General features: G+C 49.6%; 2 protein-coding genes across 5 annotated transcripts in view; one reads left to right on the top strand and one right to left on the bottom strand.

Moving 5' to 3' along the window:
- Positions 1-26193, bottom strand: part of ARHGEF7 (Rho guanine nucleotide exchange factor 7) — a 125221-nt gene that overhangs the window by 17241 nt on the left and 81787 nt on the right. For all 4 annotated transcript variants that reach the window (XM_081214846.1, XM_081214843.1, XM_081214844.1 and 1 more), the window contains 10 exons: positions 24034-24128; positions 23715-23810; positions 18090-18212; positions 10283-10421; positions 9512-9571; positions 8671-8817; positions 7836-7922; positions 5397-5475; positions 5069-5208; positions 2017-2241 (listed from right to left, as the gene is read on the bottom strand). In XM_081214846.1, the coding sequence (XP_081070972.1) occupies positions 2017-2241; positions 5069-5208; positions 5397-5475; positions 7836-7922; positions 8671-8817; positions 9512-9571; positions 10283-10421; positions 18090-18212; positions 23715-23810; positions 24034-24128 (1191 nt within the window). The remainder of the gene's footprint in view (positions 1-2016; positions 2242-5068; positions 5209-5396; positions 5476-7835; positions 7923-8670; positions 8818-9511; positions 9572-10282; positions 10422-18089; positions 18213-23714; positions 23811-24033; positions 24129-26193) is intronic.
- Positions 14982-15619, top strand: LOC308605129 (peptidyl-prolyl cis-trans isomerase A-like). Its single transcript, XM_081214847.1, has 2 exons — positions 14982-15105; positions 15173-15619. Exons 1-2 carry the CDS (start codon positions 15037-15039, stop codon positions 15596-15598), a joined length of 495 nt encoding a protein of 164 aa, XP_081070973.1. The 5' UTR covers positions 14982-15036; the 3' UTR covers positions 15599-15619.

Below are 26193 nucleotides of genomic sequence, written 5' to 3'. Positions count from 1 at the left end.
GCGAGGAGGGCCACTGTGAAGGTGTGAAGCAGTCAACACTCCGGCGCCGCGGGGGCCCCCTGCTCCCCTCGAACTCTGATCGTTCTTTGCCAGCTGCTGAGCATCATCTACAGTCAACAGGGTGCAGACTCTGGTAAGAACCCTCGTGTCACCTGGATCCAGTGGCACCGGGACAACAGCCAGGCCTGGCTCGGAAGGGCCAGCTGGCCGAGGCCTGCACAGGGAGCTGCGCGCTGCTAATTCTGGGGCAGCCCCCCGCTGCAGCCAACCAGCAAGAGACGGGGAACTAAGGCTACTGTTAAAAGAAAGGCAAGTAAACACAACTCCTTCAGCAAAGCATCTGAAGCCTCAAGGGAGAAGAAAAGGGTCTAAGAGCAGCCCACAGGCTCGAGGGCAGAGGCATGCAGAAGACAGGGCCCCGGCTGCGGAGCGTTCCCACTGCCCGGAGCTACATTCACCGCCTCAGGGTCTACCCCTCCCTGCAACACCGCGCCCAAACCCCCCCCCCCCGCGAAGGGGAACGTGGAAGACAGAGCAGGCCCACGCCCAACGCGGTGGGCAAGGTTTCGACTGTCAAGCGTATACTGAATTTTCATGTCAGAAAAGGCTAACTTCGGCATCATTTAAATTATGTAAACCACTGGTGAACCTTACGATGAGAATCCAAGACTCGGAACGTGACTCGTGCTATGGGATGGATCAGACTGAAAAGCAGAGAGAACAGAGCCTGAGTTTTAAAGGTGTCTCTTCAAAATCTTCCCCGTGAAAATGAAAATTTAAAAGCTCCTGAAAATGCAGCAGAAATCAGTCCCTAAAGAAGTGAATCCAGCATGTGCCCTGTGGCTTCCCTAGTCCTGGGGAACGGAGGTGGAGCCGGGCAGAGCGCCCGCTCGGCAGTGCTCTGTGCAGCCTCTGTCTGTGACCACTGCCCACCAGGCGGTCTGCGTGCTCAGCACACGGACGTGCTCACGGCCACACCCCTCCACGCAGTCCTCTCCCTCCTCCGCCCCACCCTCCCTCCCCAGCAATGAGATCAGCAGAGCTTGTCCACACCCCTGCAACACAGACATCAGCACTCTTCCAGGAGTTGCCAGGGCGAAGAACGCTCCGACCTGGGCACAGGGACACCCTCAAGGTACAGGTCACAAAAACCAAAATTCATTAACAGAAACATAAAGGATTAATTATAACTTACGCTGTACTCTTCTATAGATCTTAGAACACCTAGGGCTGCCGGCAAGCACGGAGGGGCTGTCTGCTCCAGGGGCTCTGCAAATGCAGCCTCGTGGACACGCAAAGGCTCACACCACGCTCACAGCCAGGCCACGCCCGCCACACTCACAGCCACGCCTACGGTAACCAAACTCCACTCACACTCATCATTTCCCACAATCACCAGCGTCCTCAAGGGCATATATTCCTGGACCCTACTTCTCGAGTCCCTTCCCTTTCTCATCGGGCGGGGAGGCAACAGCAGACACGTGCAAACGCTGTCCGAGGGGAGGAGAGCGGGTGCGCTGTGACCACGCCACCAGGAGCACGGCCCTCACCCCCCTTCCCCGTAAACGTTCCCTCCGCCTTACACAGGTGACCAGACGCAGGGTTCCCGGGCAAGAGCTCACGCCTGACAAGGGTCACACGGTGTGGCAGAGTGGCATGCACACAGCGAGACCCATCACAACCAAGTTCAAAGTTCTTTCAGCGAGAAGCCGGGAGGCCCACGTGAAGCCTCCCAGCTCCGTGGCCTCCAGGCAAAGGGAACGGAGGCCACGTGGGCACAGAAACAGCTCCTCCGTGACGGGCACAGAGAGGGCCCCGCCACGAGGGTCTCCCCAGGGCTCCCAGGACCACAGGAAGGAGGAACAGGAGAACAAAGGCGGACCCTTCACAGTTCTGAAGAAGCCGATCTGCTTTATGTCACAGACAGAAACACGGGATGGTCCACATTTCTGAACTCCCTGGACTGAAGCAGGGAACGGCCGAAGTAACACGCCCAGCCGTCAAGTCGGGGCTCACCTCCTTGTAGCAGAGAGCAGCTGAGGGCCGGAGAGGGGGTGCGGGTCGCAGGCAGCTCAGGCTCCAGGGCTTGGGGGTCTTCGGAGGCTCCAGGGGCCCCCAGTTGATGGTGGTGTGTGGAGTGCCGTGGTGCGAGGGGTGAGGCAGCGTGTGGTAGGCGGGCGTCAGCGGCACGGGCTTGCTGTCCGCATGCTTGCTGGACGGGGTGACCGAGTGGGAGGGGAGCTGTGCGGGGAACAGGGCGGGAGAGAGCAGAGACACCGTTCAGTGTCAGGGGGCCCTGAGCAAACACAGCCGGCCCGCCAAGACGCCCCCGCTGCGGCAGCCCCAGCTTGTGCGCAGTGCCCTGGGCTCTCCAGATGCTCAGTCTCTGGGCCACTCGGGTGAGCGGGGAGCCGCCGTCCCGCGTGCTGCTCCAGGCCGCGGCTGAGCGGGGGTCAGGAAGCAGCGGGGCGCTGGGGGATCAGACCCAGAAATTCCATCCACCACCTTTAACTGCCATGGAGTCACGTTTGCAAAAAGGTATTTCATTTAGTACAGATACCAGAACTGTATGACAGAACGGGCATTCCCTGCACTGGGAATGTGATTATGGGGAGGGTAATGATTACCTCCCCAGCTGTATTACTCACTGCCTGGTGATTCAGGGGTGGCCAAAACTAGGGCCTGATCCCTGTTTTTGTTTAAAAAAAAAAAAAGTGCTCCAGGGACACAGTCAGGCCTATTTCTGTCAGTGGCTGCTTTTGTATTACAAAAGCAAACTATAATTGTAACAGAGATCATATTGCCTAAAAACCCCCCAAATATTTACTGTCTGTCTTGTATTAGAAAAATTTTGCCAATCCCTGGGATAAAACATTTTCTCAGAAAAGTCAGCTTTAATCAAAACAAAGTTATATAAATCTAATTTCTCAGAAGGGCCTTATTAATGCGGTTTATATTCCTAGAAAACCCAAAAGTATTCCATCACACTGACAATTAAATAAGAAAATGTTAAATAAAATAAATAACATTCAAAAATTAGCTAATGACCTCAAATTAGCTGAAAACAATACAGTATATGCTTAACAGGAGAAAGAGCTGAGTGGTTCTGTGAGCTGCAAACCTGAATGAGACCATCATTCGAAAGAACTGAACAATATCTGAAAAACAGGCTTAAAGGGAAGCCCAGGCTGTAGCTGAGGCTGGTGTCCAAGGACAGAAGCAGTGGACTCTGCAGTGACCACACACCTGTCCTGCGTGTGTGTGTGTGTGTTGTACGCGTTATACAACCACTACAAAATAATTTTTTCAAACTAAATAATTCACAAAAGGAGAAAATTATGCAAAACATCCCTTCTAGCAATGTCACGATAAAGTAACATTTGGTTTTATTTCTCCTTGCTTGTAAAAGTCAAGAGAGGTAGCTTTATGCTAAAGTTAGAGTATTATTCAAGCTGGACACAGCAATCACAGGGAGAACACAGACACCCCCAGAGAGAACCTCCGTAAGAAGAGCACACAACACTTGACAACCCTGCTGTGGGGCACAGCGCCCTCCACTATGTGACAAGAAAAGGAACGAGAGCGGCCAGCGTCCCGATACACAGCACAGTATTACTTGATGTGACTTTATAAAGGTTAGTTTCAGGCTGTTACAGACAATCTGAGCGAGAAGGCACTTCCCTTTTCCTTATAAACACACACGTGGGGCTTCCCTGGTGGCGCAGTGGTTGAGAGTACACCTGCCGATGCAGGGGACACAGGTTCGTGCCCTGGTCTGGGAAGATCCCACATGCCGCGGAGCGGCTGGGCCCGTGAGCCATGGCCGCTGAGCCTGCGCGTCCAGAGCCTGTGCTCCGCAGTGGGAGAGGCCACAACAGTGAGAGTCCCGCGTACCGCAAAACAAACAAACACACACGTGGACGCACCTATGTCCTTGGGATAAATTTAGTCCCGTGAAAGCTAAGCACCTTTAGTATTTTATAAAAGTATGGAAAAGTTATAAATGGTGGAGCCATTCAAAATGAAACATTAGCTGAAGCAAACGAGCAGTTTTAACCCCCAAACTGTTGAGAACTGGCCTAAGACATTGCACCTGTGACCAGCACGCTGCGCCATGGCCACTGTCCCTGAGCTAAAACTTAACCCCAAGGATGGCAACCACAGGTGGTAGAAAACTCCCAGGAAAGATCGTCACAGTCTGGCAAGGACGGCAAGAAGAACCCACCAGCCAGAAATGCTGTGAGACCCTGGTCATCTGTAAGAAGGGTGCCTGGTTCTTCACTATTACCTGGTAAAGATGATGAATGTTCAGATCATTCAATACCAGTATCTTAAGCATGAAACACCAGTAAAGAGAAGTTTTAAACACTGACACTTTGGTGCTGATATATTTTGAAATGTTTAAGCATCTAAAAACTTAAAGAGCTATTGAGCTTTTCTAAAAGTAGAAGATACAGATTTCTTACAATCAAAACAATGAGTCAAAAATTACACTTTAATGCCTTCAACATGAATCTGGTCCTTTTCGTCATCGTAAGTATTCACTGTTTGTTTTTTTGATGAAATATAATAAATACAATTAAAATGCTCAGAAAAGCCCTCTATGGACCAGTGGCTCTCAGGCTTTTGGTTGAAACCAACTCAGGTTACACGACCCACTCTGAGCAAGGCAGCTTCCTAGCCAGGGGCCATGAACTCTGTGTGTGTGTGTGCGCATGTGTGTGCACGCGCAGCTTCCTAGCCAGGAGCCATGAACTCTGTGTGTGTGCGCGTGTGCCCACACACAGCTTCCTAGCCAGGGGCCATGAACTCTGTGTGTGTGCGCACACGCAGCTTCCTAGCCAGGAGCCATGAACTCTGTGTGTGTGTGTATGTGTGTGCGCACGCGCATGTAGCACTTCACCGTCCACTGGCAACGAGCAAGTGCTTTGCAGAGAAACACAACGCACGTGTTGTGCTTTCCTGACCCAGAGGCTGACTATGCCTTAAAGCACTTGATCACTAGCTGGCAACTGAACCCAAGGCTGACCCCGGAGTCTGGAGGCAGGAGAGGGACGGGGGCCCTTACGGTGTGAGACGGCACAGAGTGAGGCTTAATGGTGGGGTTTCCTGCAGAGGTGACCTTCGTCTGCTTCTGCAGATGGTCCACCCACTCGTGGAGGTCCTGCTGGTTGCTGCAGGACACTAAGATCCGCTCAATCATGCTCCCTGGAAGAGAGAAACACAGCTGAAACGGGGAGCAGGTGGAACACACACACATGCACACGCGCACCCCCGAGGAGGGCCAACAGCGCTGAGGTGTCAGCCCCCTGGAAGGGTCGGCAAGGGCCTGCACACAGAGGGCCAGCTGCCTGGTCACCCGGACAGAGGGCATCCACAGAGTCTGTGCCTATCACCTGATATTTCAAATGCATTTCTATGATTTTCACTGTCCTCAAGCTTTGTGATTGTCATTCCTGTCGTTGGTAGCTTTCCCTAAAAAAGACCCCCCCCAAAAAAAACAATTAGTGCTTTTCTAGTAAAGAAGATACCATTAATAAAGTAAATATTAAATGATTTTAGAAGTGGCAGAGGAACTGTCTCTGTAAAGCAAAAATGCTCTTTTGTTTGTACCAAATGCACGTGTAATACGAACCTCTACCTCAAACAAGAAATCGTAATACTATAATCGAGAAATGAGCCAGCAAAAAGGTACAGGGCAGTAAACCAGAAACAAAATAAATTTCACCTGATGGGTTACTCTAAACATAAACAGCAGGACACAAAAACATTACACATCATGATAAAAAAACTAGAGTCTACAGTGGCTATTTTAAATGATGTTCTTTATGCAAAGGAAGCACAGATTTGCCTTAAAGAAATGCAGAGGAAGTTCCACATCTGAAGGCAAAGTAAGAAGGAAATTGGGGCAAGAGGAACTGTACGGCAGTTGTGCGCGGTCGTCACCAGACAGGAAGTCAAGAGCTGTGCTGAGCGCTGCACAAAATGCAGAAAACAGCAGCCAGCCCATCCGCTCTGACAACAGAGGGGAGCGGGAACGTCCACGGAGAGAGGCCAGAAATGGGCCGGAAGGGACCAGCACAAATAACAGACACACCACGGAATGCGGTGGCCAAGCAAGCCCTCAGGGAAAGTCTCTCCCTGAGGACTGGGGCCAAGCCGCTCCCGAGAAGCAGGACTCTCAGTGGGGTGGCAGCGGGAGTCCTGCCCTGCAGGGGGCGCCAGCAGTGCCACAGCCCACAGGGCTCCTGACACCTACAGGGCGGAGGCCAGGGGTGACGCCGAGCATCCCACAGGGCACGAGGCGGTCTTCCCAGCCCTCCGCTCCCGAGACAGGTATCATCCAGTCCACGGGCCACCAGGGCTCAGCAGGCGGGACAGCAGGTAGCACTGGCACAGCCGCGGTTAGATGCAGACACTGCAGACGCCCTTCCAAGAGTCCTAAGGCACAGGGGTGACCAACAGCTCTGAGAACTCTCCGGGAAACAGAGCTGCAGGGCTGCACTCGACGCAGCAGCAACCCCGGAGGACAGGACGTGCTCACTGTTGCTGGATGTAGCGCTGTTTAACATCCCTCAAAGCCAGAAATGAACACTGACAGTACGTGGACCGTGGGTCACAGCACTTGGAGAGAAACCCCCCAGGAACCCGTGCACAGGGCGGGAGAACAGTGCTCTGCTGGTGGCATGTCAATGCCAACACCCTAGGGGCCTAAGCCTGCCCCAGACGGCAACCTCAGCTCCCGCAGGTCAAAGCAGGGCCCCGGCTCAGCCTCTTGGGTGTAAAGCACGAAGCTGGAGAACACTGATGGAAAAGGACCAAGGTCGCTTAAAGCGGGAGCCGCCAGTTTGGGGGAAGCTGAGTAGGTGCTCCCCCAGCCAGACATCAGTCAGCAGCAGGCTTACAAATTAAGAGGTATTATTTTTCTAGGTTTGCCCGTGTATAGCTGCTTTCTCAATTTTAAAGTGCTCCTTTTGGAGTGTGTGATGACACTCCTCTTTGGGTGGCAAAGCTTTCTGTGCAGGTACAAACAAGCCATGGACACTCTGGACTCAGGACCCACTAGAGCTCTTGTCAGGGACAAAACAAACAATGTGCTACGTATGCAGAAACGCAGCTCAGAGAAAACAAAGGACGACTTCTGTTGAAACAGCATCTGGTGACTAGCCAGGCCTTGAAAAATTGATGGGAAAGGCAGAAGCTTCTGTAACTACACAGAGAGAAGGCAGTAAACCTTGCTAGAAGCTCCTACGAGACAGACAGAAAAAGCATAAAGCACTTAATACCACATTTGAAATCAGCACACAAAAAAGAAAACATTTCCCCTTGCGTGTTCTTCTGAAATCAGCTCTCATATTGTCTCAAAAAGAATCAGAAAAATGATCAACAAGAGAAAGGCTAAACGATCGTCCACTACCACGTACACCACCCGACGTGTGCCCATGACCCACCTCGGCCACGGGTCCCCCTCCAGCTAGCCCGCTGCTGTGCCCACCGTGTACCAGCCACCAGGAAAGAAGCGGGACACGACTTGGTGGCGACGGGCTGGCACCGCACCTCAGCAGTCTGTGTCCTGGGGGGCAGCTCCACAAATTTTAGTCTCCTCCTCCTTTTTTTGCTTTTGGATTAACACAAGCATCCTAATTTGCACAGTCACATCGAAACGCACAGACAGGACTTGTGTGTATGTATTTGAATGTAACACTATGCATACAACACTACACGCAGCCCACAAGCAGATGCATGTAGTACTGAACACAGAACTCAAAACAAGCCTGGAAATGATTCTCAGATCCACAATAAACAATTAAATATAAATGTAAAATGTGTTTTACCTGGTATATAAAACCACTCATCCTAGGGCTGGCGGACAACATTAGCAAAATATTTGGGAACAGCAGAAGATAGCGTTCATTCTTTTCCTAAATGTAAAAGAGCAAATTCAAATAATTGTTTTAAAAACACATATTTTACAGTTGTGAGAATATTTATAGTAGGCCTTATGAAATATTATATCATACTTCCTGTTTACATATTTCTCTCTACCAAATTTAATGAGCTACATTAATTGGAAACAAAATTATGATAAATTCTTAGACTCACAAGTAGCCCACGTTAACATCTGCTTATAAAATTTGATTAAGGAGTTTAGCTCTGCCATTAACTCTTAATTAGTAAAATCTTCTTTCTGTGGTTGAGAGAAAATGGAGGAAAAGAACCTGTAAGCTTTTAGGGGCAGTGGGTGACCAGGTGGGCCCTTCAGGCTGAAGGAGGGTGGGATAAAACGTGGAGATGGATTTAGTCCACTGGTAGACGCTGGCACTAACCTAAAATCCAACACGTCAACTCAATGTGTCCACCCACCCCATAAACTTTACCCAATCTACATGAAAGACCTAAAAGCACTGTTTATGTATTAAAATTCATTTGCTTCAATAGGTAAGAAAAGCCCCACAAAGACCACAGTGAAGGACAAACATTCCCAAGAATCTAAAAGGAGACACAGAAAGAGAACCGCAGGCAGCACCTCCACGCGCCGCCATCGACACACCGCTCACACAAGTGAAGGAACGCCGGGAAGCCGTGTCCCAGGCAGGCGCCTCCCAAACCGGCCACGTGCAGGGGCCCTAGGAAAGCCGTGCTGGGAATGGCGCTCGCGCGCTGCGGTACCTCGCTCCCAGCGCACTGAATCAGGACCTGGGACATGTAAATGACGCTGCCCAGGGTCTTGATGTCGTCCCCCTCCCAGCTCCGGATGGCTTCCGTCAGGATCTGCAGCTCCAGCTCCTTCCTTTTCCGTACTTCCTGGCACTGCGCCTGGGAAGCACAGAACACTGTTAGGAGCAACGGGACTCCTGTGACCTTAGGTTTGGGCCATACTGCTTTGCATCTTACTTCTTAAGACAGATCACCTGGTGAACAATTTGCTTACTTCACAAGTATGGAATCAAGTCAAGAGAGACAAAACACGCAACAGCTCTAGAACGAGAGACACTGTTTTAGAAAAATACAGCCATTCCTGACACTTTTAGAAGAAAAAACGTGGACTGGGCAAGAAAAATATTTTCTGCTTTTACTAGCGAGTGAAACAGAGAAGACTGAGAAGAGGGGAAGAGTAAGTTCCACGTGTGCTGTAAGTAAGACACGTACTCCAGAAACTCAGGTCAGTAAGACGGCACGACAACAGATACAAAAACCCCAACAGCATTCCATTTCACACTCAGTCACTGAAGACACTGTGGGATGAGGTTAAAAACATGTTCTGAATCACTGTAAGTAGCTATAGCATTATGTGGTGCCTTTTTAAAATTTTAAACAATGATCATTTCATTTTCCTGGTGTCCACAGTCCAGTAAAGCCTGAGAGTTTACCAGCCATGGCATAACTACTATATATTTATTTTTATTTCATCAGAGTAAATCCAAATTATACTTCATAAGTAATTTTCTGCATTCGTTTGCCATAATAATGTCTGACGGGGAAAAACAACGTAATATGCTTCATCACTTACTGAAAGGTTTTTGAAGGCAGTCATGGATTTTTGAATATCTTGTCTATCTGGATGATAATCCTTTGAATAAAAGAAGCACACTATTAGCTTTCATAATGAAAAGTTTTTTCTTAGAAAGGCACTCTGTAGACTGGCTCGGACCTTCCGTATACTTTTCAACCTGTAACCTGTCCTATTCTTCGCAGCATTAAAGTGCCATTTCTTAGTCCTTGAGGGGATCATGGAGCAGAGTGATGTGGACTCTGTCCTGGGGAGGGAGGCCGGCACACGGCCACGCCCAGCCCTTACAGTCCTCCACAGAGGACAGAGGCGGACAGCTGTGAGGCAGACTGGACAGCCTGCCCTTTGGGGAATGGTTCCCTACGGCCTAACCAAGCCAGTAACCTGAACCGAAATTTCTCCCAGGCCCACAGGCTGGTGTCTGAACACAGTATAAATACGTATCATTAACTAATTTTTCTACTGTTATTACTCTGTAACTCATGCACTTCACACACTGTTAAGTGCACGTTCCTGATACGACACCTCAATGCTATGAGTGTCTTCTAGCGACGGGAAAATCCCCCATCAGCAGCAGCGGGTGGGAGAGGAACTGAGGGAGCAGACACTTCTCTACAGCTGGGATAAGGGAAAGCAAGTTCACGTTTAACAACGTCATTCTGAAAACCCCGAGTTACGGGCCGCTGGGTAAACCCCCTCTGCAGGCCTTGGCCCGGGAGCCCTGTCCCGGGCGTGGCGGGCTGGCGGGCTGGCGGGCAGGGCAGGCGGTACCTCCATGTGTCTCTCCAGCTCCTTGAGCAGCGCAGGGTACTTGTCCAGGCGCATGAACGGCTTGCTGAGGCCGGTGGTCAGCACGAGGATGCCTGGGCTGCTGGCGCCTTTCATCTCCATGAACTCGCCCAGCTCTTCACTGACCACGCGCAGCCACGCGGGGAGAGGAAAAGAGGCCACCGTTAGAGCTCAGAAGGGCCGCGCTCCTGCCCCAGTCCCACCGGGACTAAGAAGTACCACGCGGTGTCCCTGACGGTTCAGAGGCTACCGTTGTCACAGCCCAACACGTGCCGGTTATCTCCAAACACCAGAGGGGAGACCCCCACACGGTGCATGTTCTCGCCCTCAGCCTGAGCAAAACCACGTGTGCATAACACAGAGCACCTGTGGTTTCCCAGCAACCCCCATCACGGAAGGCCACCTCCGCGAGGCAATTTCCTGGGGAAAAGTGTGAATGTGAGTGGCCTTCTGAGAGCAAGAACAGGGCCCAGTTACCGGGAACTTCAAGACGGTAAAACGTGTCAGGAGACGCGTCCCGACTACAACGAGCTGAATCATGGCGCTGCCCCTCCAGGTGCTTTAGTCCCTGAAGGCGGCTGCACGATGCAGCACGATAAAGTAACTCACACAGACTCAGGCTTTAAACTTTTAAAAGCATTTTCGCATCATCAGTTCATTGAACCCTCCCAATGTGTGTGAAGAAAGTTCTCCGCATTTGCAGGTGAGGACACCGAGCATACACTCAGAACTAAACTAGCTCTAAACGCACTAAACTAGCTCTAAACGCACTAAACTAGCTCTAAACACAACTAGCTCTAAACGCAACTAAACTAGCTCTAAACGCAACTAAACTAGCTCTAAACGCAACTAAACCAGCTCTAAACGCACGTCCTTAACGTCGTGCTCCTCCTCTGCCACCCTCACCGCCTTCCAGCTGACGCTCCAGTGGCAACGCCCCACTGAGCTGTCCCGCACCGTGCCCTGTGCCGCCCTGGGGGCTCCAGTTCAGGAAGGACCCCAGGAAGGCCAGGGGCGCAGCTGTGGGTCAAGCTGTCACCCACACATTTGTGGCTCACGTCTGTGACTGAAACTCTGCGCTGAGGGACAGATGACGTTTATAAAGGGTGGGAGGAAGCCAGTCTGTGCCCCTCACTGCTGCCGAGACGTGTCCCTCCGGACGCCGGGGACGGAGGACGCCTGGACTGCAGGCTGTGAGAAGAGGCGGCACCCACCCACTGGGAGGGCGGGACGACCTCGGGGTCCTGAAGAATCACCGAGCCCATCCCCCCCGGGGGCGGGTCAGCTGAACCCGCCTCACGCCTCACCTCCGCCCCCAGCTGTACGTGGCCACCTGCCCAAGCTTCCTAGGACCAGCAGTCCCACTGACGGCTCCTGGCGAAAAACGCGCGGTATTCAGGCTAAACCGTCTGAAACCGCTAGTTCAAAAGCGGTGAATACGAGAGGCTCCTACGGTACAACCTAGAGTGACTTTCTGTGGGAGGCGTGACGGCAGAGCTGGCGCTGGCACTGCCCACCTCTTACTCTCAACCCTGCACATCGATTCTGCTGACACATAGAAAGGGGAAGGTATCTGACTCGACTAAACCAACTCAGAAATAAAGGCTTCCAAATACCAGGCTGAAAACAAATTAATCAATCCCTGGGAAATCAGCCTTATGTCTCTTAAGCAGTAAGACCTCTCTCGAAGACAGCTCCTATCTACACTGGGGCTCGTGACGACGTGGTGGCCTGAAGTCGGAGCGCCGTCCTGGGCTGCGTAAGAAGGGTGACAGCATGGTTAACAGCACCTGCCATCTACCTACCTACCTATAGTTTTTTTTCAAAAATCAGCCTTTTAAACAAATATACATACACAGTTAGGAGCTATTATCAAAATCAAAGCAAATTATAAAACGGGAAAATTTTCACAAAGTCCCTGTTATAACAACTCAGCATATACAAGACACATTTTTCCCACTTCCATCAGAAGGAAGGCTTCATGACGACTTCCTTCCTGCGAGACAGCCTGCCACGGTGGTGCAATTTAAAATACTTAGCACAGAAGCGGCCCAACTACAACTACGGCTCTATGTGCACACGCGCTTTCACAGGCAACACGACCCAACACCTCTGTGCACAGAACTCTGCGCTTTCGAAGAACGGCTTTCCCGGAAAACCACAGGGCTCGGCTTCCGAAGCCAGGCAGGCGATGCTCCGGGACCCTGCTGCGGGGGAGCCTGGCGCTGGCACCGCTGTGCACGGTTCCATGCTCTGCCGTCACCCTGTCTTCCCCTCCTTGCAGGGCTGGCTCTTCCAAGCCTGACCCTCAGGGCTGCCTCCTGGCCCTCCTCCCCAAGCTCGGGCAGAGGAGATGCACAGGCAGAAACGCGCGTCAGGGAGAGGGACAGAGAAAGGCGACGGCACCGGACATGCACTGTGCATCATCCCTGCCCACGCCACCCTGGGCCTGAGAGAGGGGTCATTGTGCACGTCTGCAGACGGGAGCCACTGCCAACAGCGGCCGAGCCCAGGCGGGGCCCCCCTACCCACGCTCGGCCACTCCACGTCTCGCGCCCACCACGCCCGCCCTAGCCCTCACACATTTTCACTCGGAAACGTTCGCCTCTTCAGATCAGCACACCCATCCCTAACGTGTGAGCAGAGAGAAATGATGGCTTTATGGAGGAGAAATTTATATTTTACCAGCATTTCTCTGAGTGCTGAACAAATGATCGAGCACAGTCCCATAAAAATGAAGCTTAATGGTACTAACAGTACATTTCGACTCCTTTAAATATAATCCAGTTGGGGCCTTTTCTACCACAAGAAAAATCGTCAAAAAGTCTCTTCAGGCCATTTTTGATATTTCAGTATTATACATGCAATTTCATAACCATAGTTATGGCAGACAATAATGAATAAAACTAAGCAAATTATCCTCATCACCCACCCACCCCCCAAAACTCCCCCCTACAACTAAAATTTTATGTGGAATTTTTGCAAAAGCAAAAGTAACTGAATATTCACATGACAGCCTTGCAATTGCCAGATACGTGCACAGTTAAGAAAGGAAACAGAACTTTTTATATATCTTTATAGATCACTGTAATAGTTTTTTTTTTTTAGTTTTATAAACAAATTTAGTACTACAATCAAACAAGACAAAATGGCTGGTTACAGCTTTTCTGACAAAGCAAGGCTCTTTCAGCTTAATTTCTACTGATGCCGGTGATCCTTACACAGCATACCTCCCCCGTATTTACTGAAATGACACCATTGCCGGCAACACGGCAACCAGGGGAACACACAGAGAGCCATCAGGTAGCCCAGCAAAAAGCCACAATTAAAGTGCTGGAAAAAACGAAACCCGTAATTCACTCAAAGCAGGCAGCCATGAGCCTATGAGGCTACTATCATATATGATAATGCAAAAGGTACACATCAGTTATAATTCAACAGAACTGGTGCTTCTTTTTTTTGCCATCCAAGGGCAGCTGAACTTTTTTTTTTTTAACATCTTTATTGGAGTATAATTGCGTTACAAATGGTGTGAGTTTCTGCTGTGTAACAAAGTGAATCAGCTATACGTATACATATATGCCCATATCCCCTCCCTCTTGAGCCTCCCTCCCACCCTCCCTACCCCACCCCTCTAGGTGGTCACAGAGCACCGAGCTGATCTCCCTGTGCTGTGCGGCTGCTTCCCACTAGCCATCTATTTTGCATTTGGGAGTGTATATATGTCCAAGCCTCTCTCTCATTTCATCCCAGCCTCCCCTTCACCCTGTGTCGCCCAGTCCATTCTCAACGTCTGAGTCTTTATTCCTCCCCTGCCAACTAGGTTCATCAGTACCACTTTTTAGATTCCATATATATGTGTGAGCATACGGTATTTTTCTCTTTCTGACTTACTTCACTCTGTAGGACAGACTCTAGGTCCATCCACCTCACTACAAAAAACTCAATTTCATTTCTTTTTATGACTGAGTAATAGTCCATTGTATATATGTGCCACACCTTCTTTACCCATTCATCTGTCAATGGGCACTTAGGTTGCTTCCATGTCCTGGCTACTGTAAATAGTGCTGCAGTGAACATTGTGGTACATGACCCTTATGAATTATGGTTTTCTCAGGGTATATGCCCAGTAGTGGGATTGCTGGGTCGTATGGTAGTTCTATTTTTAGTCTTTTAAGGAACCTCCATACTGTTCTCCACAGTGGCTGTATCAATTTACATTCCCACCAACAGTGCAAGAGGGTTCCCTTTTCTCCACACCCTCTCCAGCATTTATTGTTTCTAGATTTTTTGATGACGGCCATTCTGACTGGTGTGAGGTGATACTTCATTGTAGTTTTGATTTGCATTTCTCTAATACTTAGGGATGTTGAGCAACTTTTCATGTGCCTCTTGGCCATCTGTATGTCTTCTTTGGTGAAATGTCTATTTAGGTCTCCTGCCCATTTTTCAATTGGATTGTTTGTTTTTTTTAATATTGAGCTCCATGAGCTGTTCATATATTTTGGAGATTAATCCTTTGTCCGTTGTTTCATTTGCAAATATTTCCTCCCATCCTGAGGGTTGTCTTTTCATCTTGTTTATGGTTTCCTTTGCTGTGCAAAAAGCTTTTAAGTTTCATTAGGTCCCATTTGTTTATTTTTGGTTTTATTTCCGTTACCCCAGGAGGTGGGTCAAAAAGGATCTTGCTGGCTTTGCAGACGCCGCCACCCCAGAACCTTCCACGCTGCCCAACCATGGTCAACCCTACCGTGTTCTTTGACATCGCCGTCAACGGCGAGCCCTTGGGCCGCGTCTCCTTCGAGGTAAGGGACCTGGAAACCAAGAAGTGACTGCTTGTCCAATCCATAAAGCTATGTTAACAGATTGGAGCTGTTTGCAGACAAAGTTCCAAAGACAGTAGAAAACTTTCGTGCTCTGAGCACTGGGGAGAAAGGCTTTGGTTATAAAGGTTCCTGCTTTCACAGAATAATTCCGGAATTAATGTGCCAGGGTGGTGACTTCACACGCCATAATGGCACTGGTGGCAAGTCCATCTACGGGGAGAAATTTGATGATGAGAATTTCCTCCTGAAGCATACGGGTCCTGGCATCTTGTCCATGGCAAATGCTGGCCCCAACACAAACGGTTCCCAGTTTTTCATCTGCACTGCCAAGACTGAGTGGTTGGATGGCAAGCATGTGGTCTCTGGCAAGGTGAAAGGGGGCATGAATACTGTGGAAGCCATGGGGCGCTTTGGGTCCAGGAATGGCAAGGCCAGCGAGAAGATCACCGCTGCTGACTGTGGACAAATCTAGTAATAACTTTGACTTGTGTTTTATCTTAAAAAAAAAAAAGGACCTTGCTGTGATTTATGTCACAGAGTAGAACTGATGGTTCTGTATATACATTTTCAAGATTCATACTCGGAATTCAAACTAACACAATGTAAGGATCATAAGACTGCAAATAAGACTTTAAAACTGCAAAACACTACGTTTAAATCAATGCTGAAAAAGTATATTGACATATATACACTAACATGTATAAAATAGATAATAAGAACCTGCTGTATAAAAAAATAGATTAAATTAAATTAAAAAAGAAAAAAGTATATTCAAGCAAAAAAAGAGATTTATCTACCCCTAAGTGTGGCGGCTTTTAAGACTACAGAAAACGTAGGGAAGCGGGAAAGAGGCTACAAGCTAGGGTCCCAGAATGGAAAGTGAAGGCCAACAGAGGCCACCAGCCCCCCGCGAGCCTCCTCTCAATCCCCCGACTTACGCTTCAGAAGCGGGGTCTGACCTGCGGGCGGAACGGGCACCCTCGCCGCCCCGGGACCTCGGAGGGCACACAGGCAGCGCATCCTGCGGCCACCACGCTCTCTCGCCGTCTCCGGGCTCACAGTCCCAGAGCCTGACCTCGGTCCACCCGCCTCCCGCTCCAGGACTCGCCACGTGGAGGAGGGCAGAGGTCCCCACTCGGAACCGCATCCGTATTCTCTCCCTGCTATTCTGGGAAAAAGCTCCACTGAGGTTTCAGCTACGACACAAGCAGTCATTAAAGTAATAGTACAGAAGAGAGGAAAACAGCACACGCTTGCGAGCATGCCCCTTGAACGTCTAAACATTTCAGGAACCTTCAACAGTCTGAACTGCTTTAAATGTCGCCTTCGGCACAGAGCCTCACATCCACCCTCTTCTCATACTTTCAACCCACCCCTAGGGGATCAACCCCTGACCAAAAAGAGGGAAGGAGAGAGCAAAATTAAAAAGGTGTGCAATTTTACCCTAACATTCTGTTTGCTGCTTATCTCCCCCATGGCTGTGTCAGCAATTCCTGAGGAATTTTCAGAGACACAAATGTAATCTCTGCATTTCACCGGTGTGGAACTTCCATTTAACTTGCCATTCCCAGGAGTGGATGCCGGAGCATGTAACTGCATCCATGCTTCACGGTTTAACGAGGAAGGTACATGCTAACAGTGCCCACACTCCCAGAAGCGTGAGGAAGAAGAAGCCCCGAGGGGTTTTTCATCTCGGTGGTCACCGTGTATCCTAATCTCTCTTCTTTCCACCACCGTGTCAAAGACTGCTTGCTTCGCTGCAGGACTGGAAATGCTTTACTACAAATGGAGGTGCAGTATGTCAGCACACGGAGAAGCAGTAAATGCCCAGAGTCCAGATAAGATACTAAAGCAATTCGCACTTACTGAGCCTTCATCGTGCTCACTCAGTCCTGACAGTTTACATGTTCTGCTTCACGCCTACAGTACCCTATGGCCAGCGCTCTCAGAGAAGAGGGGTGACCTCCTAAGACCCATCTGCTTCAGAGAGGCAGTCAGGGCTCAAACCAGGTCTGACGGACCCAGAGGCCCTGCCACCGGGCCCACACAACCCAGGCGCACTCACAGGGATGCTATGTTGCAACCTCAGCTCAGTCTCCGCAATGCCTGCTCCCCAGCACAGTTTCTAAGCTTTAAACCGAACTACTTAGGAGTAAGTTGAGGTGAAATATTTAAATCACAAGCACAGTGGCGTTTACCCTGATGCGACTAACACAATTTCTTCATTTACGGGTTAAACAATGATTGAACTGCTATTTACGGCTGAACTGCTGTTTTCAGAAGAAACCATAAATCTATTCTAAAACACTTTATGAATACAAACGTGTGCCCTTCTGGGAGCAGAAACAGAGCCTCATCGCCCACTCTGTCTGCAGGCCGAGCCCGTGGTCCTCGCCGCTGCCCAGGGCACCCAGCCCTACTCCAGGACACAGGCACGGCCTTGTCTTACCAAACAAGCAGGAAATCAATCTGTCCATTGTTTCACTTGTTTCACCGCTGCTTCGGGGTGAAAAGCTAAAGCGAACGGTCTCCAGCTTAATGTTTTCCTAAGAAATCCAGGCCTCACTGTAAATGGACATTTAGTCCTACAGCAAATGCACTTCTGTCTCGCGTGGTCTGGTGTTTACGCGCTGAGAAACGTGATTCCAGCAGCCCGGACTCAGCCTGCAGCCACATTCCAGAACACTTACCAGCTCCTTCAACCCACTGTCCAAAGGGTCCGAGCTGAAGGGGAGACTTCAAAACCCATCCTTTTCTATTACAAAAGCACTAAGCAGGATTTCAAAGACTTCCAACCAGTATTTCTCAGGCACTAATTTCGAGGGTAATTAAAATTATCATCTTTGAATAAACACATGAATGTTCACACTGCATTGCACGTAATATCTGACAGAAACAAGCTGCTCCAGGGGGGACCCCATGACGCCCCTCCCCGCTCGGGGAGGCAAATCCCGGAGACGCACCTGTGCTCCGTGAGGACGCTCACTGCAGACGGGTGGTTGGCACAATACGCAAGGTACAAGGTCTTCATCTGCGGCATCAGGTTTAGAAAGCAGCCTCCAACTCTCTGCTGAGCTTCCGGCATCCTGGAGAGGAAAGGCACAGGGGACCATCCTGAGTGCCACAGGCAGCGGTGAACGCGGGAACCATGCGGGAGGAGGGCCTGTGCACCACCCCACAGAGACGACACACACAAGTCCCAGACTGTATGTGCTCCGACCACGAGCCAGCGGGGGGAGAGACCTGCCTCGGAAGCCGCTCTGCCATAAAGCAGCCAACCAAGCCCGTCCTTTTCTCCAGCGTCCAGATGCCAGGACCTGTGCACAAGTCCAGGATTCCTTGGGCAGTGAGAAAAACAATGTCATGAAGCCTTCAATTGTGTGTAAAATAAGGAGATGTATAACATGTGGCTACTTGGTCGGTAAGGTTTTCTACTGAAGGAGCATCAAGACAGGCAGATGAGAAAACACAACAGCCCTCTTTCCCTTTGGGCAAAGGCTGGAGAGAGTCAGTGGTAGGCAGAGACACAAGCATGCCAACGGAACCTACAGCAATCATCATCATCATCATCATCATCACTGACGTGGGAAAAAGACTCGTCCAGAGCAGGAAAGGCACCTTAATCCTGGGGCAGGACGGGCCAGCTGTCAACAGCATTTCCATGACGCAGTGGCCTAACCCTGACCAGGCGTGTGCTTCTTATTGTGAGCTTCCCCGCTCAGTTCATTGATTCAGATCTGAAGCCAAAGTAAGTGGAGCATCTGCACTTTCAGCAGACTCTTCTCCGGTGTGAACTTAGCCCTAAGCAGGTTTTTAATAGCCTTCAGGGATTAGTCACAGTTCCCTGTATCTGCAGGAGAAATAGTCACTGACTCAACAAATTAACTTCAACCATTCATTCAGGCACTGCAAACAGATTAAAAACAGAGAAAGAAATGATCTCTACCTAAAAAGTGACTGCAGTCTTTTAGGGGAATACAAAACAAGTTCAAAATTAAACTGACTATAAGACAGAGATGATGTCTCAATTTTCTGAGACACAAACTGCAGCAGCCCCCAGAGGAGGACAGCACACACCTCCGGGAGAGGGATAAAGACCAGCATCCTTTCCAAGTCACCAAGGACCAGGCATCACACACAGCCAAGAATGCCTTCCTCAAAGACACACTGAGACTACCTGCTTGCTACCAGGATCCAGACACCTAAGACACATCTATTGAGACTATTACACACTGACATTTGAGCAGGTGATGGTCATACTCAGACACAGTGAAACAGGAGGAGGCTGGCTTCTACAACAAGAAATCCAGCAGGGAACCCCGACTGCCCAGCTGAGGGGACTGAAAGCAACGGCAATGATGGGATGTCAGAATTTGGGCACCAAAAACAGAACACTGCTGGAGACAGGGCACAGGAAGACTAGAGATGCACTATCTAAATGATGAAGTTACTGCAACTGCATACACACTGCTCAGTGCTGGGCTATACACTGTCACGACGTCATTTCCCACCTGGTCCAACACCACAGCCCCGATGCACTCAAAGGAGAATGTGGTTTAAATCTAGGTCTAGGGATGTTCATTTCTTACATGTCCATGGATTATATATGGACAGTGACTTCACTATACAATGTTTTTTCTCTTTTTCTTTTTTTCCTTCCTTCCTTCTTCTTTCTTTCTTTTGACCTATGGAGCCTTGGCCCAAGAGTTTTATGACCTCTCTCAGACCAGTTCTGCAGGAATTCACTACACGTGCCCCCCGTCAGTTTATAAAGCCCTCATACTCCATCAACTCGCCGGAAGGCACCAGCAGACGGAGCTCAGAAAGGTTACATGAGCGGTCCTAATGCGGAGTCCAGGTCTTGCGCCAACACGCCTCACACGTGACACCGTCTAGAGCACTGAAATAACGGGGCCTGCAGAATTCACAAAGATCATCAACACGGAATATGACTTAAGAACTGAAACACAGGATTTTCACTGTGGTTCTCTCTTGTGCTTCTAGAGGTGGTTTTCAGAGCGTGACGACGTGTAGGCAGGGCCCCCATTGGGGTGTGGAGGCCACAGGGCTGCTTGTCAGCCACATCCACCTGCAGCCTCCTGGTGGCCCAACGCCAGCTCTGACAATGGGTACGGGGTCAGCAGTGGTCTGCTAAGTATGGTTTTATCACTGATATGATGACAGGAGGGATGTTACTAATGGCCTGATAACAGGTGGTTGTTACCAATCAGTGGTCTGATAAGGGGGGAGCTATCCACCGAGGATCTGATGACAGGTCAGGTGTTATCAATGGTCTGATAATGACAGGCGGGTGACACCAACAGTCCAGCCAATAGTCTCTGTAGCAGGAGGGGACAGCCAAGGGCCTTTCTCCTTCCCTAGAGTGAAAAGGAATGAAGCCCAGGAAAAACCTGAGAAATCAGAACTGTGACACCATTTTCCCCCGGAGCACATTTATTCCTGCTGGTAATGCTAGCTGGACAGAGAGGGGGTTCACAGTCCGGTAACCACCGATTTCCAAGGGGAGATGAAGACCAGCATGAGGGCACGGCTACGCGCTAGGTGAACCTCAGCATGCGGTTCCGCAGACAGCATCGAGAGAGATGTCTACACGAGTGGCCACCAGTGCCCACTCGTAGGAGCCTCAGGGGCCGCCGGCAGCCCCCGGCAAGTCCTCTCCTGCTGAACCCCAAACCCTAAACGTGGACGACCCTCTTAAGGGTGCCAGAGCCCCGGGAAGGAGCAGCATCTGAGGCTCTGGCGGGAGGAGTCCCCTCCCACCAGCCAGCAGCTCTCTCAGGCTCCCCGCCCCGGGCCATCTGCCCGAGTCCCCGCACACGCCACTGGTCTGCCTCACTTTCTAAATTCCCTAGACTCTTAAGGTTCTAGTGCTGGACATGTGCTTTCAAATCGCGTTTCTGTGGAATCCTGCAGTCTCAACAAGTAAGGAAATTATGGCAAGAGCTCCTCAGGGGCCTCCCAGGTGACAGCAGGGCGGGCCAGGGGCGGAAGGTCAGTTTCTGGCGCTGAGTCCACCGTGGAGACTCCGCCACTGAGGTCAGAGGCGAGTCCCACGGCCGGAATCACCTGGGTCAGTGCGCCATCAACCCCAAATCACCTCCACAGAAGCTCAAGTCCTGTGCTCTTCTCTTTAATAAGGATGGCCCAGGCAAAACCAGAAGCGTGCTCTGCAGCTGAGCCAGTCTGTTCTGCAAAGTTCAATATTATCTCTGGATCACCCACGCTTGCTATTATGTGGATGGTTCAAGAAAACAACTTTCAAACAGAATGAACTACATCCTCTAGTTCAACCTTGTATTTTGATAATAATCTAAAACAAATACTATTTTACTGTGAAAATGTTACAGCAATGGTCCGTTATAAAAATGAATTTATTTATATCTTAAGATACGCTTTATAATTAACTTTTGAACAAAATCAATACACAATGTGTATTTAACCAACAGCAATTACACTAAATGCTTATTTATTAAATATTTTCTTCTATAAGCTGAAGCCCTACAATATATGAGAACTGACGGGAACTCAGTCTACAATACACTAAAAAAGAGTCTGCAAGTAAACAAAGCGCAAATGTGCATGTAAAGAAACGCGGGGAGAGGGGCAGGCTGTGGCCGGGACTGACTGTGCCCACTGGGCTGAAGGAACCAGCGGGGTTTCCGTAAGAGGAGCAGCAGGAGGAAGTGGACCCAAACGGAGGGCACAGCAGGCAGGGCCGGGTGGGGGGTCACCTCTCGGCACCCCTTCTCCCCGCCCAGGGGGCGGCGGGCAGTGACAGAGGCCAGCTTTCTGGGCGACGGCACAAGGCAGGGAAGGAGCGGGAGAGACGGGCGGGAGCCCATCGGGGACGGACCCCGTCAGATGCCACCGCTTGGGAGCTCATCTCCTCACTTAGCTCCCCGCCACGAGGCGGCCTGTACAAGCACCTTGAAGGCCAGTCTGTAAAACACAGCTGTGAAGCAACACGTGAGTAACCGGGCACCACCAGAAGCTCCTGAGCAGAGCTCGGACCAGAGGCTGGTGGAGAAATGGACACGCAGGGGGCCCCCTGGAGGTTGAGGCCTGGTCAGGAGTCCATGCAGGACGCAGGGAGGACGAGGCCGGCCTGAGCCAGGGCAGTGTCAGCACAAGGGCAGGGCAGACGCTCCCACAAAAAAGGGAACTCCTTTCAGGCCAGAAGAACGCTTGGAAAGAGAATACCAGCTACAAGAGCTCTGGGCGTGGGGTGATCCGTGAGGGAGGGGGAACAGGACAACTAGCAAACCATGAACGAACGAATGAATGAGCACACAGGTAAGTGATGAGACAGGCTGGACCACCCCCGGACAAGGGCGGCTGGCACGAGCTGCAGGGACCTCGGGACACGCTTGATCCTAGAAAACCCAACCACGGCGACATTCCGTCTAAAGTCACTTTTACAAAAGAGAAGTCAATCTTACTAACAGGAAGGGTTTCTAACTACTCTTTGGAAATCACCCTACAAGGTGCCCGAGGGCGGGGCGGCCCAGCCCTGCCCTGAGGCTCCCCTCCTGCCTCTCGGGCAGCCCATTCCCCCCTCGGGGCTCTCTCCCCCTCCAGAATCCTAACCCCACATTTGGGCTTGGCTCCCATTCCTGGCACAGAGCTCCTAAAACCCCTGTCATTTCCTGAGTGACAGGAGCATCTTCTGTTACCCATACCGCGCCCCTTTAACCACACCGGGGCTTGGGCTGATCCCCCAGACGGCTTCAGGATGGGGGGGGCCTGCCTGGGGAACCCACCACGTGATTGGAGGGTGGGGACTTCAGCCCACCCCAGACCTCCACGGAGGGGAGAGGGGTCTGAGACTGGGAGGATCGCCAGTGGCCAATGATGTATTTAATCAATCTTGGCTCTGCAACGAGACTGCCGTAAAACCCCCAAACGCCGGGGCCCCGGGGCTTCCGGGCTGCTGGACACATGAAGGTGCTGGGAGGGTGGTCCCCAGGGAGGGCATGGGAGCAATGTGGCCGCCCACAGGGTGGCACGTAAGGCACGAAGCCATGCGCACCCCAGGCCCTGCTACACACCGTGCTCTCTCCCTCTTCGGGGTTCTTCACCCCTGCTTCCCCGACCCCGCTGGCCCCAAGCCAAAGAATCACCACCCAGGGGAAGCCTTTCTTCTTTTCCTGAATAGTCAGTAGACCCCTCCTGTGAAAATAGTCTAAGACACAGCTTTTACTATAAAAGTTGATATACCCCAAAGATTCAAAATAACCTAGTTTCCAGCAACTTCCCTGGCGCAGTCAGTGGTTAAGACTTTGCCTTCCAATGCAGGGGGTGCAGGTTCAATCCCTGGTCAGGGAGCTAAGATCCCACATGCCTCGTGGCCAAAAAAAAAAAAAAAAACCCAAAACATAAAACAGAAGCAATATTGTAACAGGTTCAATAAAGACATTAAAAATGGTCCACATCAAAAATAAAATAAAATAAAATAACCTAGTTTCCACCTTTAGAAATGTGAATTCTACAATTATGCTAAACCTGATCCTTTAAATACCATTTATATCAATCAATCTGAATTTTGCAATTTTTAGCATCTTACTTACTTGGTACATTCTTCTAAAGACTGTACAAGCATTTGCTGGAAAGAACATATTTCTTCTAGATTTCCCATTAAATATGAAGTGTTTGCTGAACTTAACCTGGAGCCGAGAAAACAACAGGAGAAATAAGTGAGCAGTTGTACTTACATTCCTCTCCTCTCCCAGCCCAGCACCCTATTAAAAGTCTAATAAACAAATTGCTCATGTCTACAGGAAACTGCTGCTAATTTTGTTCCAGTAGCTCAGCCTCTATTCTCTGAAAATACGAAGGAACAGCCAAGGTGACGACTCTTTCACACTTGACAATTATCATCTAACTTACTTCTCAGTGGTCTGCAGTGGCCGTAGATAGGCTGAAAGCACAGTCTGAAGTTCTTTAGAATATTCATTTTCTGTTTCCAAAATATTCTGTAGCACCTACAACAAATGATGAATGAGTATTTTTTGACATTAAGGTGTATAAGCTTTGGCAAGTTCATCACCATTGTTCAATTCACATTGTTGCTTCTATGTAATACTAATCTGTTTAATATCATCAGTCACTCCCTGTGATTAACTACTAAATCCATGTAATGAACTGTTACCAAGGCTACACAACTGATTTCATCTCACCGCCAAGCACATCTGACACAGGTATATCTAGAATGAGGCCAGAATGAATTCATCATCAGATAAGTAATGCCGAGTCTGTTTAGAAAAAAAGAAGGAACCACTGATAATCGCAACAGCATGGATGCGTGGATGAATCTCTACAACACTGTGTTGTGCAAAAGAAGGCATTCACAACAAGGACACTCTGCACAGTCCATCTACAGTAAGTCCAAGAACAGGCAAAACTAACCTATGATGGCAGAAATCAAAAGGCGGGGGTGGGAGGAGGTGACAAAGGGGAAAGGGGCGTGAGATAAATTTCTGGAGTAATGGACAAGTTCTACATCATGGTTTGGGTAGCTGTGACGCAGATACATATACCTATCAAAGCTCACTGACCTGTATCCTTAAAATCTATGCATTTTGACCTATGGAAAGTATATCAACTAAAAAAAACATGAAGTTTACCCTTTAGACGGCGTCTAGTAAATCTCAGTCCATTTCTGGGAACCTCAGACCTTCATTAGAGAAGATGATCATCTCAGATCATCCTATACACATTAAAAATTAAAGGTCTATCAGTGTAAAGCAACCTTTATATAGCCACTATTGTATTTAAAGATAGGAGGATAATTATAAATCAACCTTAACATAAAAATGTTTCCTGATACCCTATAGCAAATATAGCCAAAATCAGTTAACAACTCCTAAAAACATAAACACAAGTACAGAACAGGTGAACTAAAACACATGCCCCTTTCCATCAGCAATCGCCAAGAGCAAATCTCCTCCCTGGGCAGGGCGGGATGGCTCCGGGTCTGCAGGTGGAGCCTGATGGGAGCCCAGGTGTGAAGGTGGCCTTCTACTAATTCCCAATGCACACTACACTCTGGGCACAGAGCAAGGTGCCCTACCCATAGTATCTCCAATCCTCGCAAAAACCTTCCTTTTACAGAGGAAAAGAGTAAAAGCAGAGAGAGGTTAAGGAACTTATCCAGAGCCAGAATGTGAGCCTTCAGCTAACCCTGCACTGCCCCGCGCTGCCTTCTCCAGCCACAGGCTAAGGGCTCCAGTGGAAGCAAGTAAGATCCCTTCCTCAGCTATGGTTTCCATCCCACTCTGTTAGAGAGCCAGCATCTTCTTCAATCAGAAAATCATACTATGTATATCTTCTGAGGATCTACTGTATGCGTTAAAAAATGCTGTCCGTCTTCCAAAACTGATACATCATCCTAAATTAATCCTGCAAAAGAAATTATACAGAATAAAGATATCAAACACGCTCGGTTTTCTCCCACGATTTTTGATAATCAAAATGTAAGTCTAAACGTTTAAGAAAAAAGTAATCATTAAGCTAGATTTAGATTTCAACATTAATACAAGCATCACGGATTATTATTCTGCTCACTGCTGTTTTCTGCATTCTCGAGGAGAGGACGGTCATTCATGAGTCAATGCAACCCTGATTAGATAACTCACATACTACACTATGTAAGATGAAGAGAATCAGGCTCTTTCACTGTGACTCTCAGCTCTGGTTTCGCCCCTGAATGGACCTATTCACAGATGCCTGGTGGAGCGGGCGGAGGGGGAGGGGTTTCTCCAGGAGACCCTCCCTTTGTGGGGAAATGTGGGAGCTGATCTTACAGTGACAACGCCTCCCCTCAAAGAAATACTCAGTGGACCCAAGGGTCAAAAGACTGGAGAACAGAGAGAACAGTGTGGCCCTGCCACTGCATCACCAGAGCATACACTTTAATCCACATCTTATCCTGCAAAATGACGTGAAGCAAGCCAAGCATAATGAGTCCCTGAGCTAAAAAGAAAAAAAACTAAAATTTAAATCTGTCACAGGTGCCTAAGACAAAAAGCCCTTTTTTAATGTGAAAAT

This window comes from Mesoplodon bidens (genome assembly GCF_964165515.1).
Source record: "Mesoplodon bidens genome assembly, chromosome: 17".
Classification (NCBI taxonomy): Eukaryota; Metazoa; Chordata; class Mammalia; order Artiodactyla; family Ziphiidae; genus Mesoplodon; species Mesoplodon bidens.
This window is presented reverse-complemented; position numbering and strand designations above follow the sequence as displayed.